Source organism: Bombina bombina, chromosome 7 (genome assembly GCF_027579735.1).
Source record: "Bombina bombina isolate aBomBom1 chromosome 7, aBomBom1.pri, whole genome shotgun sequence".
NCBI lineage: Eukaryota > Metazoa > Chordata > Amphibia > Anura > Bombinatoridae > Bombina > Bombina bombina.
The window spans coordinates 222,160,131-222,181,072 of NC_069505.1; the positions used below are offsets into that span (position 1 = coordinate 222,160,131).

General features: G+C 40.5%; 1 protein-coding gene across 2 annotated transcripts in view; it reads left to right on the top strand.

The window, feature by feature from the left end:
* The window catches only part of PDE3B (phosphodiesterase 3B), a 569,714-nt gene that overhangs the window by 506,284 nt on the left and 42,488 nt on the right, over window positions 1-20,942 (top strand). Inside the window, exon 12 of one of the 2 annotated variants that reach the window (XM_053720621.1) lies at window positions 17,661-17,857. In XM_053720621.1, coding sequence (XP_053576596.1) covers window positions 17,661-17,857 — 197 coding nt within the window. The remainder of the gene's footprint in view (window positions 1-17,660; window positions 17,858-20,942) is intronic. The other variant, XM_053720622.1, reaches the window with a different exon arrangement.

The following is a 20,942-nucleotide window of genomic DNA, read 5'->3' on the forward strand; positions in this document are numbered from 1 at the left end:
CTGATACGTTTCAGTACTGGTTTGGCTGTCTGCTATATACTCTTGTACCATTACCTCTGCTGATACGTTTCAGTACTGGTTTAGCTGTGTGCTATATACTCTTGTACCATTACCTCTGCTGATACGTTTCAGTACTGGTTTAGCTGTCTGCTATATACTCTTGTACCATTACCTCTGCTGATATGTTTCAGTTCTGGTTTAGGTGTCTGCTATATACTCTTGTACCATTACCTCTGCTGATATGTTTCAGTACTGGTTTAGCTGTCTGCTATATCCTATTGTACCATTACCTCTGCTGATACGTTTCAGTACTAGTTTAGCTGTCTGCTATATACTCTTGTGCCATTACCTCTGCTGATACGTTTCAGTACTAGTTTAGCTGTCTGCTATATACTCTTGTACCATTACCTCTGCTGATATGTTTCAGTTCTGGTTTAGGTGTCTGCTATATACTCTTGTACCATTACCTCTGCTGATATGTTTCAGTACTGGTTTAGCTGTCTGCTATATACTCTTGTACCATTACCTCTGCTAATACGTTTCAGTACTGGTTTAGCTGTCTGCTATATACTCTTGTACAATTACCTCTGCTGATACGTTTCAGTACTGGTTTAGCTGTCTGCTATATACTCTTGTACCATTACCTCTGCTGATATGTTTCAGTACTGGTTTAGCTGTCTGCTATATACTCTTGTACCATTACCTCTGCTGATATGTTTCAGTACTGGTTTAGCTGTCTGCTATATACTCTTGTACCATTACCTCTGCTGATATGTTTCAGTACTGGTTTAGCTGTCTGCTATATACTCTTGTACCATTACCTCTGCTGATACGTTTCAGTACTGGTTTAGCTGTCTGCTATATACTCTTGTACAATTACCTCTGCTGATACGTTTCAGTACTGGTTTAGCTGTCTGCTATATACTCTTGTACCATTACCTCTGCTGATATGTTTCAGTACTGGTTTAGCTGTCTGCTATATACTCTTGTACCATTACCTCTGCTGATACGTTTCAGTACTGGTTTGGCTGTCTGCTATATGTGGATGGATGTCTTACATGGTATGTATATACTTTTATTATATGAGACACTCGGCTATGGATTGTTCACATTTTAAGTAAAGTTGTTATATATTGTTTGTATACATGCCTTGAGTCAGTAATTCAGTGCTCTTTTTTTAGCGACTTTAATTAGTGGCTAAATGTTTGTCAAGGTTGGTTGAGTCTGTGAAACATACAGGTTTTTTTTTTGGAGCTAGTAATTTATTTATAAATTAGGATTCTACGTATTATATTAGTCTCATGGAATGTTGATAATCACATTTTATGCAGTATAATAGAAGTATCCATTTAGGTTTATTTAGGTACATTTTGTTTTTTTGTATATACAAACTAAATTCTTACCTGCTTTTTAGAGTGATAGGTGTATTAGAAATTTGCACGCAAACGCACATGTGATGACGCTATTTATGCCAAATTTGCTGTTGTTAGCTCTGCCCCCAGCTCATTCAATGCTCTCAAAAAACACTTAGGCCTAGATTTGGAGTTTGGCGGTAGCCGTGAAAACCAGCGTTAGAGGCTCCTAATCTGCCGACCGCCACCTACGTTATACTTATGTACCCCTAATCTGCTGCCCCTAACACCGCCGACCCCTATATTATATTTATTAACCCCTAACCTGCCCCCCACAACGTCGCAGCCAGCTACCTACAATAATTAACCCCTAATCTGCCGACCGCAAAGAGCCGCCACCTACATTATAGCTATGTACCCCTAATCTGCTGCCCCTAACACCGCCGACCCCTATATTATATTTATTAACCCCTAATCTGCCCCCCTCAACGTCGCCTCCACCTGCCTACACTTATTAACCCCTAATCTGCCGAGCGGACCGCACCGCTACTATAATAAAGTTATTAATCCCTAATCCGCCTCACTAACCCTATAATAGTATTAACCCCTAATCTGCCCTCCCTAACATCGCCGACACCTAACTTCAATTATTAACCCCTAATCTGCCGACTGGAGCTCACCGCTATTCTAATAAATGTATTAACCCCTAAAGCTAAGTCTAACCCTAACACTAACACCCCCCTAAATTAAATATAATTTTAATCTAACGAAATTAATTAACTCTTATTAAATAAATTATTCCTATTTAAAGCTAAATACTTACCTGTAAAATAAATCCTAATATAGCTACAATATAAATTATTATGATATTATGGCTGATCGGAACAGCCAATAGAATGCAAGCTCAATCTGATTGGCTGATTGGATCAGCCAATCGGATTGAACTTGATTCTGATTGGCTGATTCCATCAGCCAATCAGAATATTCCTACCTTAATTCCGATTGGCTGATAGAATCCTATCAGCCAATCGGATTTAGAGGGACGCCATCTTGGATGACGCCATTTAAAGGAACCGTCATTCATCGTTCAGTCTTTGGCCAGGATGGATGTTCCGCGTCGGAGGTCTTCAGGATGCTGCCGCTCCGCTCCGGATGGATGACGATAGAAGATGCCGCTTGGAAGAACACTTCAATCGGATGGAAGACCTCTTCTGCCCCGCTTGGATGAAGACTTCTACCGGATGGAGGACCTCTTCTTGCTCCGCTTGGATGAAGAATTTTGCTCGGCTGGGTGAAGACGACTCAAGGTAGGGAGATCTTCAGGGGCTTAGTGTTAGGTTTATTTAAGGGGGGGTTTGGGTTAGATTAGGGGTATGTGGGTGGTGGGTTGTAATGTTGGGGGGGTATTGTATGTTTTTTTTTTACAGGCAAAAGAGCTGAACTTCTTGGGGCATGCCCCGCAAAGGGCCCTGTTCAGGGCTGGTAAGGTAAAAGAGCTTTGAACTTTAGTAATTTAGAATAGGATAGGGCATTTTTTATTTTGGGGGGCTTTGTTATTTTATTAGGGGGCTTAGAGTAGGTGTAATTAGTTTAAAATTGTTGTAATATATTTCTAATGTTTGTAAATATTTTTTTATTTTTTGTAACTTAGTTCTTTTTTATTTTTTGTACTTTAGTTAGTTTATTTCATTGTATTTATTTGTAGGAATTGTATTTAATTTATTTATTGATAGTGTAGTGTTAGGTTTAATTGTAGATAATTATAGGTATTTTATTTAATTTATTTATTGATAGTGTAGTGTTAGGTTTAATTGTAACTTAGGTTAGGATTTATTTTACAGGTAAATTTGTAATTATTTTAACTATTTTAGCTATTAAATAGTTCTTAACTATTTAATAGCTATTGTACCTGGTTAAAATAAATACAAAGTTACCTGTAAAATAAATATTAATCCTAATATAGCTATAATATAAATATAATTTATATTGTAGCTATATTAGGATTTATTTTACAGGTAAGTATTTAGCTTTAAATAGGAATAATTTATTTAATAAGAGTTAATTAATTTCGTTAGATTAAAATTATATTTAATTTAGGGGGGTGTTAGTGTTAGGGTTAGACTTAGCTTTAGGGGTTAATACATTTATTAGAATAGCGGTGAGCTCCAGTCTGCAGATTAGGGGTTAATAATTGAAGTTAGGTGTCGGCGATGTTAGGGAGGGCAGATTAGGGGTTAATACTATTTATTATAGGGTTAGTGAGGCGGATTAGGGGTTAATAACTTTATAATAATAGCGGTGCGGTCCGGTCAGCAGATTAGGGGTTAATAAGTGTAGGCAGGTAGAGGCGACGTTGTGGGGGGCAGATTAGGGGTTAATAAATATAATATAGGGGTCGGCGGTGTTAGGGGCAGCAGATTAGGGGTACATAGGGATAATGTAAGTAGCGGCGGTTTACGGAGCGGCAGATTAGGGGTTAAAAAAAATATGCAGGGGTCAGCGATAGCGGGGGCGGCAGAATAGGGGTTAATAAGTGTAAGGTTAGGGGTGTTTAGACTCGGGGTACATGTTAGAGTGTTAGGTGCAGACGTAGGAAGTGTTTCCCCATAGCAAACAATGGGGCTGTGTTAGGAGCTGAACACGGCTTTTTTGCAGGTGTTAGTTTTTTTTTCAGCTCAAACAGCCCCATTGTTTTCTATGGGGGAATCGTGCACGAGCACGTTTTTGAGGCTGGCCACGTCCGTAAGCAACTCTGGTATCGAGAGTTGAAGCTGCGTTAAATATGCTCTACGCTCCTTTTTTGGAGCCTAACGCAGCTATTCTGTGGACTCTCAATACCAGAGTTATTTTAGAGGTGCGGCCAGAAAAAAGCCAGCGTTAGATACGCGGGTCGTTACCGACAAAACTCTAAATCTAGCCGTTAGAGAGCTTTCATGCAGCATTATTTTATGAATCAGTTTTCTTTTTTTATAAATATTTGCTCTGTTTCCCATTCTCTCAAGCCTATTAAATATATATATTATATATAGGAGCATGGATATAAATTTGCAGAATTAATTTATTTTTTTCAAAACATTTTTTTTTTGCAATTCTGTCTTAAACTGAACCTGCCTCTGATGTTACCATAGGATTTGAGCTGCCTGAACACGTATCTACCAAAGCTAAGTGTGTTTGTTGTAAAAAAGCTGATCTAATTTTTTCAGCTCAATTATGTGGCTCTTGTTTTGACAATTTGTTAAATGCTGATAATATATCCAAGTACAAATGCATCCACTGTTATTCCATCTCTAATCGTCTAATAAACATAGCAATCCTGCAGAAATTAAAGATTTTATTGCTGCAGCTATAGAGAAGGCAATGACTGCTATTCCGCTTTCAAATAAACTTAAAACATTTTCCTATGCCTAGTGAGTTAAGTTCTGACCTTCAGCATACTGATGTATCCTCTACTGATGGGGTTTCCTCTGATTCAGAGGATGCCACGTCAGAGATAGATATAGACAAATCATCTTTTTTATTTAAGATAGTATATATTCGCTCTCTCTTAAAGGAAGTTTTGTTTACTTTGGGTATTCAGGAGTCTAAACCTCCTGATGATAAAGCTAGTAATCATTTAAATTCTGTATTTAAGACTAATGTTATTACTCCTGAAGTATTTCCTATTCCAGACACTATCGCTAATGTTATTGCTAAAGAATGGCCTAAGCCTGGTAGCTCTTTTAACCCTTCTTCTTGGTTTAAGAAATTGTATCCTTTACCTGTAGCCAATTTAGAACTTTGGGAAACAGTTTTCTAAAGTTAATGGGGCAATTTCCACTCTTGCCAAACGTACTACTATTCCTATTGAAGACAGTACTTCTTTTAAGGATCCTTTAGATAGGACGCTTGGATCTTATCTTAGAAGGGCATATTTACATACTGGCTATATTCTTAGACCTGTTATATCTATGACTGATGTTGCTGCTGCTTCTACTTTTTGGCTGAACAGTTTAGCACAGCAATTGTCTTCAGATTCTGAATTATATTACATTATTGTTTTACATCAACATGCAAATCATTATATTTGTGATGCTATATTTGATGTTATGAAGATCAATGTCAAATCCATGTCTTTAGCCATTTTAACTAGAAGAGCTTTATGGCTTTAATCTTGGAATGCTGACATGGTGTCTAAAACTAGATTATTTTCTCTCTCTTTTCAAGGTAAAAATATTTTTGGTTCACAATTGGATTCTATTATCTACACTGTTACTGGGGTAAGGGAGTTTTTGTGCCCCAAGACAAGAAATCCAAGAATAAATTTAAAGCTACCAATCGTTTTTGTACCTTTAGTCAGAATAGAGAACAGTAAACCACTCCTTCCCCTAAGGCATCTGGCTCTAATTGGAGACCATCTACGAATTGGAATAATTCCAAGCCTTATAAGAAACCAAATCCTGCCCCTAAACCTACATGAAGGTGCGGCCCTTAAGCCGGTTCTTCTGGTAGGGGGCAGACTAAAGCTATTTCAAAGAATTTGGACTGACTCTGTCCAAAATCAGTGGTGTCAGAATTTAATTTCTCAGGGGTATCAAATAGGATTCAGAATAAGACCTCCCTTTGGAAGATTCTTTCTTACCCATTTACCAAAAAAAAAACAGTAAAAGCTCAAGCCTTTCTGAAATGTGTTTCAGATCTAGAACTTTCAGGGGTAATTGTCCAAGTTCCTCAGCAGGAACCAGGATTGGGTTTTTATTCAAATCTATTCATAGTACCAAAGAAGGAGAATTCTTTTAGACTAGTGGATCTGAAAACTTTAAATCGTTTTGTAAGAGTCCCAACTTTCAAGATGGTGACTATAAGGACTATTCTACCTTTTGTTTAGCAAGGTGACTTCTTGTCCACAGTAGACTTACAGGATGCTTACCTTCACATTCCGATTCATCCAGATCACTATTGATTTCTGAGATTCTCTTTTCTAAACAAGCATTACCAATTTGTCGCTCTTCTGTTTCGCCTTGCAACAGCACCAAGAATATTCTCAAAAGTTCTAGGTGCCCTTTTGTCTGTAATCAAAGAGCAGAGTATTGTGGTGTTTTTCCTTATTTGGACGATATCTTGGTACAAGCTCAATCTTTTTATTTTGCAGAATCTCACACGAAACAACTTCTGTTTAGACAAATACATGGTTGGAGGATCAATTTACCAAAGAGTTTCTTGATTCCTCAGACAAAGGTCACCTTTTTAGGTTTCCAGATAGATTCAGTGTTCATGACTCTATCCCTAACAGAAAAGAGATGTTAGAGACTAAAGGGTTAGACAAGCTGAAACCAGTCTCAATCATTCCTTCAGTGGCTATGTGCATAGAAGTTTTAGGTCTCATGATTGCAGCATCAGACGTGATCCCTTTTGCTCATTTTCATATGAAACCTCTACAGCTTTGCATGATGCACCAAAAGTGCAGGGATTATACTCATATATCACAACTGATATACTTAAATCCCAACACTCAACTCTCTCTGAATTGGTGTTTAAACCATTACCTTATTATTCGAGGGGCCTCCTTTGTTCGTCCTACCTGGACTGTGATCACAACAGATGCAAGTCTCACAGGTTTGGGAGCTGCTTGGGGGTCTCTGACAGCACAAGGAGTTTGGAATCCTCGAGAGGTGAGGTTACCAATCAATATGTTAGAACTCTGTGCTGTTTTCAGAGCTCTTCAGGCTTGGCCTCTATTAAAGAGAGAACCGTATATTCAGTTTCAAGTAGACAATGTCACAACAGTGGCATATGTCAATCATCAAGGGGGGACTTGCCGTCCCCTAGCAATGAAAGAAGTATCTCTAATACTTTCTTGGGCGGAATCCAACTCTTTTCTAATCACTGTGATTCGTATACCAGGTGTAGACAGTTAGGAAGCGGATTTTCTCAGCCGTCAGACTGTACATCCGGGGGAGTGGTCTCTCCATCCAGATGTATTCTATCATATTGTGCAGATGTGGGGTCTTCCAGCCTCTCGTCTGAACAAGAAACTTCCCAGATCCCTCTCCAGGTCCAGGGATCCTCAGGCGGAAATGATGGATGCTCTAGCAGTTCCTTGGTTTTACCAACTTGCTTACATTTTTCTGCTTCTGGTTCTTCTTCCAAGAGTGATCTCAAAGATCATAATAGAACAATCTTATGTGTTTCTGATAGCACCAGCATGTCCTCACAGGTTCTGGTATGCGGATCTTGTTTGAATGTCCAGTTGCCAACCTTGTTCACTTCTGTTTCAAGGCCCGTTTTTTCCATCCGGATCTCAAATCTCTAAATTTGAAGGCATGGAAATTGAACATTTAGTCCTTAGTCACAGAGTCAGATAAACCTCTATGACTAACACTGATACAGGCTCATAAGCCTGTTTTCAAGGAAAATCTATGACAAGGCTTTGGAAAACCTATATTTCATGGTGTTCCACTCATGGTTATTCTTGGCATTCTTTTAGAATTTCTAGGATTCTTCAGTTTCTTCATGATGGTTTGGATAAAGGTTTGTCTGATAATACTTTCAAAGGACAAATCTCTGCTCTTTCTGTTTTATTTCACAGACATATTGATAATCTTCCTGATGTTCACTGTTGACCAGGCTTTTGCTCATATCAAAACTGTTATTAAATATATCTCTCCTTGGAGTCTAAATTTGGTATTTAACCACCACCTATATGAAAGGAAACATAATTTCTCCAACATAGGTGTGTCCGGTCCACGGCGTCATCCTTACTTGTGGGATATTCTCTTCCCCAACAGGAAATGGCAAAGAGCCCAGCAAAGCTGGTCACATGATCCCTCCTAGGCTCCGCCTACCCCAGTCATTCTCTTTGCCGTTGTACAGGCAACATCTCCACGGAGATGGCTTAGAGTTTTTTAGTGTTTAACTGTAGTTTTTCTTATTCAATCAAGAGTTTGTTATTTTGAAATAGTGCTGGCATGTACTATTTACTCAGAAACAGAAAAGAGATGAAGATTTCTGTTTGTATGAGGAAAATGATTTTAGCAACCGTCACTAAAATCCATGGCTGTTCCACACAGGACTGTTGAGAGCAATTAACTTCAGTTGGGGGAACAGTGAGCAGTCTCTTGCTGCTTGAGGTATGACACATTCTAACAAGACGATGTAATGCTGGAAGCTGTCATTTTCCCTATGGGATCCGGTAAGCCATGTTTATTACGATCGTAAATAAGGGCTTCACAAGGGCTTATTAAGACTGTAGACCTTTTCTGGGCTAAATCGATTCATTATTAACACATATTTAGCCTTGAGGAATCATTTTATCTGGGTATTTTGATATAATAATATCGGCAAGCACTGTTTTAGACACCTTATTCTTTAGGGGCTTTCCCAAAGCATAGGCAGAGCCTCATTTTCGCGCCGGTGTGGCGCACTTGTTTTTGAGAGGCATGGCATGCAGTCGCATGTGAGAGGAGCTCTGATACTTAGAAAAGACTTTCTGAAGGCGTCATTTGGTATCGTATTCCCCTTTGGGCTTGGTTGGGTCTCAGCAAAGCAGATACCAGGGACTGTAAAGGGGTTAAAGTTCAAAACGGCTCCGGTTCCGTTATTTTAAGGGTTAAAGCTTCCAAATTTGGTGTGCAATACTTTTAAGGCTTTAAGACACTGTGGTGAAAATTTGGTGAATTTTGAACAATTCCTTCATGTTTTTTCGCAATTGCAGTAATAAAGTGTGTTCAGTTTAAAATTTAAAGTGACAGTAACGGTTTTATTTTAAAACGTTTTTTGTACTTTGTTATCAAGTTTATGCCTGTTTAACATGTCTGAACTACCAGATAGACTGTGTTCTGAATGTGGGGAAGCCAGAATTCCTATTCATTTAAATAAATGTGATTTATGTGACAATGACAATGATGCCCAAGATGATTCCTCAAGTGAGGGGAGTAAGCATGGTACTGCATCATTCCCTCCTTCGTCTACACGAGTCTTGCCCACTCAGGAGGCCCCTAGTACATCTAGCGCGCCAATACTCCTTACTATGCAACAATTAACGGCTGTAATGGATAATTCTGTCAAAAACATTTTAGCCAAAATGAACACTTATCAGCGTAAGCGCGACTGCTCTGTTTTAGATACTGAAGAGCATGACGACGCTGATAATAATATTTCTGAAGGGCCCCTAACCCAGTCTGATGGGGCCAGGGAGGTTTTGTCTGAGGGAGAAATTACTGTTTCAGGGAACATTTCTCAACAAGCTGAACCTGATGTGATTGCATTTAAATTTAAGTTGGAACATCTCCGCATTCTGCTTAAGGAGGTATTATCCACTCTGGATGATTGTGACAAGTTGGTCATCCCAGAGAAACTATGTAAAATGGTCAAGTTCCTAGAGGTGCCGGGGCTCCCAGAAGCTTTTCCTATACCCAAGCGGGTGGCGGACATTGTTAATAAAGAATGGGAAAGGCCCGGTATTCCTTTCGTCCCTCCCCCCATATTTAAAAAATTGTTTCCTATGGTCGACCCCAGAAAGGACTTATGGCAGACAGTCCCTAAGGTCAAGGGAGCGGTTTCCACTTTAAACAAACGCACCACTATACCCATAGAGGATAGTTGTGCTTTCAAAGATCCTATGGATAAAAATTAGAAGGTTTGCTTAAAAAGATGTTTGTTCAGCAGGGTTACCTTCTACAACCAATTTCATGCATTGTCCCTGTCGCTACAGCCGCATGTTTCTGGTTCAATGAGCTGATAAAGGCGGTCGATAGTGATTCTCCTCCTTATGGGGAGATTATGGACAGAATCAATGCTCTCAAATTGGCTAATTCTTTCACCCTAGACGCCACTTTGCAATTGGCTAGGTTAGCGGCTAAGAATTCTGGGTTTGCTATTGTGGCGCGCAGAGCGCTTTGGTTGAAATCTTGGTCGGCTGATGCGTCTTCCAAGAACAAGCTACTTAACATTCCTTTCAAGGGGAAAACGCTGTTTGGCCCTGACTTGAAAGAGATTATCTCTGATATCACTGGGGGTAAGGGCCACGCCCTTCCTCAGGATCGGCCTTTCAAGGCAAAAAATAAACCTAATTTTCGTCCCTTTCGTAGCAACGGACCAGCCCAAAGTGCTACGTCCTCTAAGCAAGAGGGTAATACTTCTCAAGCCAAGCCAGCTTGGAGACCAATGCAAGGCTGGAACAAGGGAAAGCAGGCCAAGAAACCTGCCACTGCTACCAAGACAGCATGAAATGTTGGCCCCCGATCCGGGACCGGATCTGGTGGGGGGCAGACTCTCTCTCTTCGCTCAGGCTTGGGCAAGAGATGTTCTGGATCCTTGGGCGCTAGAAATAGTCTCCCAAGGTTATCTTCTGGAATTCAAGGGACTTCCCCCAAGGGGGAGGTTCCACAGGTCTCAGTTGTCTTCAGACCACATAAAAAGACAGGCATTCTTACATTGTGTAGAAGACCTGTTAAAAATGGGAGTGATTCATCCGGTTCCATTAAGAGAACAAGGGATGGGGTTCTACTCCAATCTGTTCATAGTTCCCAAAAAAGAGGGAACGTTCAGACCAATCTTAGATCTCAAGATCTTAAACAAGTTTCTCAAGGTTCCATCGTTCAAGATGGAAACCATTCGAACTATTCTTCCTTCCATCCAGGAAGGTCAATTCATGACCACGGTGGATTTAAAGGATGCGTATCTACATATTCCTATCCACAAGGAACATCATCGGTTCCTAAGGTTCGCATTCCTGGACAAACATTACCAGTTCGTGGCGCTTCCTTTCGGATTAGCCACTGCTCCAAGGATTTTCACAAAGGTACTAGGGTCCCTTCTAGCTGTGCTAAGACCAAGGGGCATTGCTGTAGTACCTTACTTGGACGACATTCTGATTCAAGCGTCGTCCCTTCCTCAAGCAAAGGCTCACACGGACATTGTCCTGGCCTTTCTCAGATCTCACGGATGGAAAGTGAACGTGGAAAAGAGTTCTCTATCTCCGTCAACAAGGGTTCCCTTCTTGGGAACAATAATAGACTCCTTAGAAATGAGGATTTTTCTGACAGAGGCCAGAAAAACAAAACTTCTAGACTCTTGTCGGATACTTCATTCCGTTCCTCTTCCTTCCATAGCTCAGTGCATGGAAGTGATCGGGTTGATGGTAGCGGCAATGGACATAGTTCCTTTTGCGCGCATTCATCTAAGACCATTACAACTGTGCATGCTCAGTCAGTGGAATGGGGACTATACAGACTTGTCTCCGAAGATACAAGTAAATCAGAGGACCAGAGACTCACTCCGTTGGTGGCTGTCCCTGGACAACCTGTCACAAGGGATGACATTCCGCAGACCAGAGTGGGTCATTGTCACGACCGACGCCAGTCTGATGGGCTGGGGCGCGGTCTGGGGATCCCTGAAAGCTCAGGGTCTTTGGTCTCGGGAAGAATCTCTTCTACCGATAAATATTCTGGAACTGAGAGCGATATTCAATGCTCTCAAGGCTTGGCCTCAGCTAGCGAGGGCCAAGTTCATACGGTTTCAATCAGACAACATGACAACTGTTGCGTACATCAACCATCAGGGGGGAACAAGGAGTTCCCTGGCGATGGAAGAAGTGACCAAAATCATTCTATGGGCGGAGTCTCACTCCTGCCACCTGTCTGCTATCCACATCCCAGGAGTGGAAAATTGGGAAGCGGATTTTCTGAGTCGTCAGACATTGCATCCGGGGGAGTGGGAACTCCATCCGGAAATCTTTGCCCAAGTCACTCAGCTGTGGGGCATTCCAGACATGGATCTGATGGCCTCTCGTCAGAACTTCAAAGTTCCTTGCTACGGGTCCAGATCCAGGGATCCCAAGGCGGCTCTAGTGGATGCACTAGTAGCACCTTGGACCTTCAAACTAGCTTATGTGTTCCCGCCGTTTCCTCTCATCCCCAGGCTGGTAGCCAGGATCAATCAGGAGAGGGCGTCGGTGATCTTGATAGCTCCTGCGTGGCCACGCAGGACTTGGTATGCAGATCTGGTGAATATGTCATCGGCTCCACCTTGGAAGCTACCTTTGAGACGAGACCTTCTTGTTCAGGGTCCGTTCGAACATCCGAATCTGGTTTCACTCCAGCTGACTGCTTGGAGATTGAACGCTTGATCTTATCGAAGCGAGGGTTCTCAGATTCTGTTATCGATACTCTTGTTCAGGCCAGAAAGCCTGTAACTAGAAAGATTTACCACAAAATTTGGAAAAAATATATCTGTTGGTGTGAATCTAAAGGATTCCCTTGGGACAAGGTTAAGATTCCTAGGATTCTATCCTTCCTTCAAGAAGGATTGGAAAAAGGATTATCTGCAAGTTCCCTGAAGGGACAGATTTCTGCCTTGTCTGTGTTACTTCACAAAAAGCTGGCTGCTGTGCCAGATGTTCAAGCCTTTGTTCAGGCTCTGCTTAGAATTAAGCCTGTTTACAAGCCTTTGACTCCTCCTTGGAGTCTCAATTTAGTTCTTTCAGTTCTTCAGGGGGTTCCGTTTGAACCCTTGCATTCCGTTGATATTAAGTTATTATCTTGGAAAGTTTTGTTTTTAGTTGCAATTTCTTCTGCTAGAAGAGTTTCAGAATTATCTGCTCTGCAGTGTTCTCCTCCTTATCTGGTGTTCCATGCAGATAAGGTGGTTTTACGTACTAAACCTGGTTTTCTTCCAAAAGTTGTTTCTAACAAAAACATTAACCAGGAGATTATCGTACCTTCTCTGTGTCCGAAACCAGTTTCAAAGAAGGAACGTTTGTTGCACAATTTGGATGTTGTTCGCGCTCTAAAATTCTATTTAGATGCTACAAAGGACTTTAGACAAACATCTTCCTTGTTTGTTGTTTATTCCGGTAAAAGGAGAGGTCAAAAAGCAACTTCTACCTCTCTCTCTTTTTGGATTAAAAGCATCATCAGATTGGCTTACGAGACTGCCGGACGGCAGCCTCCCGAAAGAATCACAGCTCATTCCACTAGGGCTGTGGCTTCCACATGGGCCTTCAAGAACGAGGCTTCTGTTGATCAGATATGTAGGGCAGCGACTTGGTCTTCACTGCACACTTTTACCAAATTTGACAAGTTTGATACTTTTGCTTCTTCTGAGGCTATTTTTGGGAGAAAGGTTTTGCAAGCCGTGGTGCCTTCCATTTAGGTGACCTGATTTGCTCCCTCCCTTCATCCGTGTCCTAAAGCTTTGGTATTGGTTCCCACAAGTAAGGATGACGCCGTGGACCGGACACACCTATGTTGGAGAAAACAGAATTTATGTTTACCTGATAAATTACTTTCTCCAACGGTGTGTCCGGTCCACGGCCCGCCCTGGTTTTTTTAATCAGGTCTGATAATTTATTTTCTTTAACTACAGTCACCACGGTACCATATGGTTTCTCCTATGCTAATATTCCTCCTTAACGTCGGTCGAATGACTGGGGTAGGCGGAGCCTAGGAGGGATCATGTGACCAGCTTTGCTGGGCTCTTTGCCATTTCCTGTTGGGGAAGAGAATATCCCACAAGTAAGGATGACGCCGTGGACCGGACACACCGTTGGAGAAAGTAATTTATCAGGTAAACATAAATTCTGTTTTATTTTAGAACTTACCTGATAAATTAATTTCTTTCATGGTGGCGAGAGTCCACAAGACCCACCCATTTTTTGGAGGTTATGATTTTTTTGTATAAAGCACATTATGTATCCTGTTCCTCTTTTTTATGCTTTTACTCCTTATACACTTCACTTACTTGGCTATACGTTAAACTGAGGTATGAGTGAGGTGGGAGGTTTATTTATAGACATTTGAGGTTTGGGAAACTTTGCCCCCTCCTAGTAGGAATGTATATCCCATCAGTAACAAGCTTGTGGACTCTTGCCACCATGAAAGAAATTAATTTATCATGTAAGTTCTTACATAAATTATGTTTTACTCACGGTACATAGATGATTTATTGTTTATATGAAAGGATGACTTTTCACCAGCCAAATCATCTTATCTCAATAATAACAATTTGGGTTTGAAATTAAGTGGTATGATAGACAAGCATACTGTCAGCGTTTTGGATGTGAGAATTGGAGATGACCGCATTACTAAACAGGTTATTATACATAATTACAGAAAGTCCACAGCTTCTACTTCATGTAACCCATCCCATACAATTAAGGCCATTCCACAAGGGGAAATGATTAGACGCAGACAAAATTGTACAAGTGATGAAGACATTGAATTGAAAGTTAATGATCTCATTTTTAGGGTACAAGATAGGGTATACAGGACTACTGACTTTCTTGTAATTAAATGGTACGTAAAATACCCTGTGCAGATCTGGTGCAGTCAAAAACACATAAAAGTTGTAAAAAAATCGGAATGGAAAATCTAGTGATTTATACTTTATTACTCCTTATTCAAGTACATTTTATGCAGTCTGTAAAATTGGTTTGCATTTACTACCTGTATTGTGTGTGTGGATGATCAGTTCTCTAAGGTAATGTCCACAGGTTTTGCTCCCTCTGTGTTAAAAAAAAAAGAAAAAAAAAGAGGGATCTCATGTGGCTTAACCCCTTAATGACCACAGCACTTTTTCATTTTCTGTCCGTTTGGGAGCAAGGCTATTTTTACATTTTTGCGGTGTTTGTGTTTAGCTGTAATTTTCCTCTTACTCATTTACTGTACCAACACATATTATATACCGTTTTTCTCGCCATTAAATGAACTTTCAAAAGATACCATTATTTTCATCATATCTTATAAATTGCTATAAGAAAAAATACAAAATATGAGGAAAAATGAAAAAAAAAAAAACAGTTTCTAAATTTTGTCCTAAGTATAGAAATACTCAATGTTTACATGCTCTTTGCTTTTTTTTGCAAGTTATAGGGCAATAAGTACAAGTAGCACTTTGCTATTTCCAAACTACTTTTTTTCAATATTAGCGCTAGTTACATTGGGACACTGATATCTTTCAGGAATCCCTGAATATCCTTTGACATGTATATATATTTTTTGAAGACATCCCAAAGTATTGATCTAGGCCCATTTTGGTATATTTCATGCCACCATTTCACCGCCAAATGTGATCAAATAAAAAAAAATTGTTCACTTTTTCACAAATTTTTTCACAAACTTTAGGTTTCTCACTGAAATTATTTACAAACAACTTATGCAATTATGGCATAAATGGTTGTAAATGCTTCTCTGGGATCCCCTTTGTTCATAAATAGCAGACATATATAGCTTTGGCTTTGCTTTTTGGTAATTAGAAGGCAGCCAAATGCCACTGCGCACCACACGTGTATTATGCCCAGCAGTGAAGGGGTTAATTAGGGAGCATGTAGGGAGCTTCTAGCGTTAAGTTTAACTTTAGTGTAGTAGACAACACCAAGTATTGATCTAGGCCCATTTTGGTACATTTCATGCCACCATTTCACCGCCAAATGCGATCAAAAAAGTGAATTTTTTCACAATTTTAGGTTTCTCACTGAAATTATTTACAAACAACTTGTGCAATTATGGCACAAATGGTTATAAATGCATCTCTGCGATCCCCTTTCTTCAGAAATAGCAGACATATATGGCTTTGGCGTTGCTTTTTGGTAATTAGAAGGCCACTAAATGCCGCTGCGCATCACACGTGTATTATGGCTAGCAGTGAAGGGGTTAATTAGGTAGTTTGTAGGGAGCTTGCAAGTTTAATTTTAGCTTTAGTGTAGAGATCAGCCTCCCACCTGACACATCACACCCTGATCCCTCCCAAACAGCTTCCTTCCCTCCCCCACCCCACAATTGTCCCCGCCAAGTCTGACAGTACTAAAATAAAAGGTATCTTTGTTGTGTTTTTTTTGTGTGTGGTTTTTTTTTTTGTTTAGCATATTTACATATGCTGCTGTGTAGAATACCCCCTTAGACCCCAACCTCCCTGATCCCCCCAAACAGCTCTTTAACCCTCCCCCTCTGCCTTATTGGGGGCCATCTTGGGTCCTGGCAGCTGTCTGCCAGTACCCAGTTTGCAGATTTTTTTTTTTTTTTCTTTATTATTTTTCACCCGTTTTTTTCTGTAGTGTAGCTCCCTCCCCCTCCACAGAGCAACCCAACACCCCCTGATTTATTATTTGTTAATTATTTTTACATTCCCCCCCCCCCCCTTTTTCCCCACTATTCACTTAAAATTTTCTGTAGTGTAGCGGTTACCACCCACTCCCTCCCTGTGCACGCGCCTGCCCCCGCCTCCCTGTGCACGCGCTCCCTCCCCCGGCTATCCACACCCACGATCACGCCCCCCTCCACATCACAAGGCCCATCGATGGCCGCCACCCGCCTCCCACACTGGCTCCCACCCACCAACGATACCAGCCATCGATGTCCGGTGCAGAGAGGACCACAGGCTGAAAAGGGTTATTGCAGGATGCCTCGATATCGAGGCATCACTGCAATAACCGGAAAGCAGCTGGAAGTGAGCAGGATCGCTTCCAGCTGCTTTCCAGACTGAGGACGTGCAGGGTACGTCCTCAGTCGTTAACTGTGTTTTTGACGTACACTGCATGTCCTCGGTCGTTAAAGGGACACTGAACCCAATTTTTTTCTTTCATGATTCAGATAGAGCATGCAATTTTAAGCAACTTTCTAATTTACTCCTATTATCAATTTTTCTTCATTCTCTTGCTATCTTTATTTGAAAAGCAAGAATGTACTCTTAGAAGCCGGACAATTTTTGGTTCACAACCTGGGTTGTCCTTGGTTCTGAACTAAAAATTGGCTGGCTCCTTAGCTTGGACGCCTTCTTTTTCAAATAAAGATAGCATGTGAACAAAGTAAAATTGATAATAGGAGTAAATTAGAAAGTTGCTTAAAATTGCTTCTCTATCTGAATCATGAAAGAAAAAATTTGGGTTCAGTGTCCCTTTAACAAATGTGGATTTTACAAATATGGTAGTTAAATATACAAAAGCTGTTGGGTGCCGCAGCTTAGGGTCTACTTTAAAATCATGTCTTACTGATGAACAATAAAATATTTGTATATGAATTGTGCAACTACGTGGTGTACCTGATCACATGAACTTTGACAGGACTTTTTGTGCGACCATCACATTGTACCTGGTACAAAGTGCAGGGATTTTCTGTCCACACCATGTAGAGATTTCCTAACCTGTTCAATAGTCTAAAAAATTAAAAGAGACAGTGTTGCCTTCATAAGTCAGTACAGTGTCACCTTCTGGGTTCTCAGCTTTATGTAAATTCTCTATTATCCTCTCTTTGATGCGTCTTTTTAATGCGACCAACATATTGTACCTGACACAAAGACAGGATTTTTGTATTCTCATTTCTTTTTTGTCCCTTTAAGATTCAGATAATGGAGTTGGCCCAGCATCTGTTTACCTGTCCTCAAAGACCTGCTCCATTTCGGATGATAGCTACGGCTCTCTGGCAACCAACATACCTGGTCTGGAACTGATGGCTTTGTATGTGGCAGCTGCAATGCATGATTATGACCACCCTGGCCGTACAAATGCCTTCCTTGTAGCCACAAATGCACCTCAAGTAAGTGTAGTCATCTTAAACTGTGTGTGTGTGTGTGTTTTGTATTTATATAATGTATATTATATGTATTTATACATGTATGTATATTATATGTATTTATACATGTATGTATATTATATGTATTTATACATGTATGTATATTATATGTATTTATACATGTATGCATTTTATATGTATTTATACATGTATGTATATTATATGTATTTATATATCTATGTATATTATATGTATTTATACATGTATGTATGTTATATGTATTTATACATGTATGTATATTATATGTATTTATACATGTATGCATTTTATATGTATTTATACATGTATGTATATTATATGTATTTAGATATCTATGTATATTATATGTATTTATACATGTATGCATTTTATATGTATTTATACATGTATGTATATTATATGTATTTATACATGTATGTATATTATATGTATTTATACATGTATGCATTTCTCCAACATAGGTGTGTCCGGTCCACGGCGTCATCCTTACTTGTGGGATATTCTCTTCCCCAACAGGAAATGGCAAAGAGCCCAGCAAAGCTGGTCACATGATCCCTCCTAGGCTCCGCCTACCCCAGTCATTCTCTTTGCCGTTGTACAGGCAACATCTCCACGGAGATGGCTTAGAGTTTTTTAGTGTTTAACTGTAGTTTTTATTATTCAATCAAGAGTTTGTTATTTTAAAATAGTGCTGGTATGTACTATTTACTCAGAAACAGAAAAGAGATGAAGATTTCTGTTTGTATGAGGAAAATGATTTTAGCACCGTAACTAAAATCCATGGCTGTTCCACACAGGACTGTTGAGAGCAATTAACTTCAGTTGGGGGAACAGTGTGCAGTCTCTTGCTGCTTGAGGTATGACACATTCTAACAAGACGATGTAATGCTGGAAGCTGTCATTTTTCCCTATGGGATCCGGTAAGCCATGTTTATTACGATGGTAAATAAGGGCTTCACAAGGGCTTATTAAGATTGTAGACTTTTCTGGGCTAAATCGATTCAGTTTTAAAACATATTTAGCCTTGAGGAATCATTTTATCTGGGTATATTGATATTATAATATCGGCAGGCACTGTATTAGAGACCTTATTTCTCTGGGGCTTTCCCAAAGCATAAGCAGAGCCTCATTTTCGCGCCGGTGTGGCGCACTTGTTTTTGAGAGGCATGGCATGCAGTCGCATGTGAGAGGAGCTCTGATACTTAGAAAAGACTTTCTGAAGCGTCATTTGGTATCGTATTCCCCTTTGGGTTTGGTTGGGTCTCAGCAAAGCAGATACCAGGGACTGTAAAGGGGTTAAAGTGTTAAAACGGCTCCGGTTCCGTTATTTTAAGGGTTAAAGCTTCCAAATTTGGTGTGCAATACTTTTAAGGCTTTAAGACACTGTGGTGAAAATTTGGTGAATTTTGTACAATTCCTTCATGTTTTTTCGCAATTGCAGTAATAAAGTGTGTTCAGTTTAAAATTTAAAGTGACAGTAACGGTTTTATTTTAAAACGTTTTTTGTACTTTATTATCAAGTTTATGCCTGTTTAACATGTCTGAACTACCAGATAGACTGTGTTCTGTATGTGGGGAAGCCAGAATTCCTGTTCATTTAAATAAATGTGATTTATGTGATAATGACAATGATGCCCAAGATGATTCCTCAAGTGAGGGGAGTAAGCATGGTACTGCATCATTCCCTCCTTCGTCTACACGAGTCTTGCCCACTCAGGAGGCCCCTAGTACATCTAGCGCGCCAATACTCCTTACTATGCAACAATTAACGGCTGTAATGGATAATTCTGTCAAAAACATTTTAGCCAAATTGAACCCTTGTCAGCGTAAGCGTGGCTGCTCTGTTTTAGTTACTGAAGAGCATGACGACGCTGATATTAATATCTCTGAAGGGCCCCTAACCCAATCTGAGGGGGCCAGGGAGGTTTTGTCTGAGGGAGAAATTACTGATTCAGGGAACATTTCTCAACAGGCTGAACCTGATGTAATTGTATTTAAATTTAAGTTGGAACATCTCCGCATTCTGCTTAAGGAGGTATTATCCACTCTGGATGATTGTGAAAAGTTGGTCATCCCAGAGAAACTATGTAAAATGGACAAGTTCCTAGAGGTGCCGGAGCTCCCAGAAGCTTTTCCTATACCCAAGCGGGTGGCGGACATTGTTAATAAAGAATGGGAAAGGCCCGGTATTCCTTTCGTCCCTCCCCCCATATTTAAAAAATTGTTTCCTATGGTCGACCCCAGAAAGGACTTATGGCAGACAGTCCCCAAGGTCGAGGGAGCGGTTTCTACTTTAAACAAACGCACCACTATACCCATAGAGGATAGTTGTGCTTTCAAAGATCCTATGGATAAAAAATTAGAAGGTTTGCTTAAAAAGATGTTTGTTCAGCAGGGTTACCTTCTACAACCAATTTCATGCATTGTCCCTGTCACTACAGCCGCATGTTTCTGGTTTGATGAGCTGATAAAGGCGCTCGATAGTGATTCTCCTCCTTATGAGGAGATTATGGACAGAATCAATGCTCTCAAATTGGCTAATTCTTTCACCCTAGACGCCACTTTGCAATTGGCTAGGTTAGCGGCTAAGAATTCTGGGTTTGCTATTGTGGCGCGCAGAGCGCTTTGGTTGAAATCTTGGTCGGCTGATGCGTCTTCCAAGAACAAGCTACTAAACATTCCTTTCAAGGGGAAAACGCTGTTTGGCCCTGACTTGAAAGAGATTATCTCGGATATCACTGGGGGTAAGGGCCACGCCCTTCCTCAGGATCGGCCTTTTAAGGCGAAAAACAGACCTAATTTTCGTCCCTTTCGTAAAAACGGACCAGCCCAAAGTGCTACGTCCTCTAAGCAAGAGGGTAATACTTCTCAAGCCAAGCCAGCTTGGAGACCAATGCAAGGCTGGAACAAGGGAAAGCAGGCCAAGAAGCCTGCCACTGCTACCAAGACAGCATGAAATATTGGCCCCCGATCCGGGACCGGATCTGGTGGGGGGCAGACTCTCTCTCTTCGCTCAGGCTTGGGCAAGAGATGTTCTGGATCCTTGGGCGCTAGAAATAGTCTCCCAGGG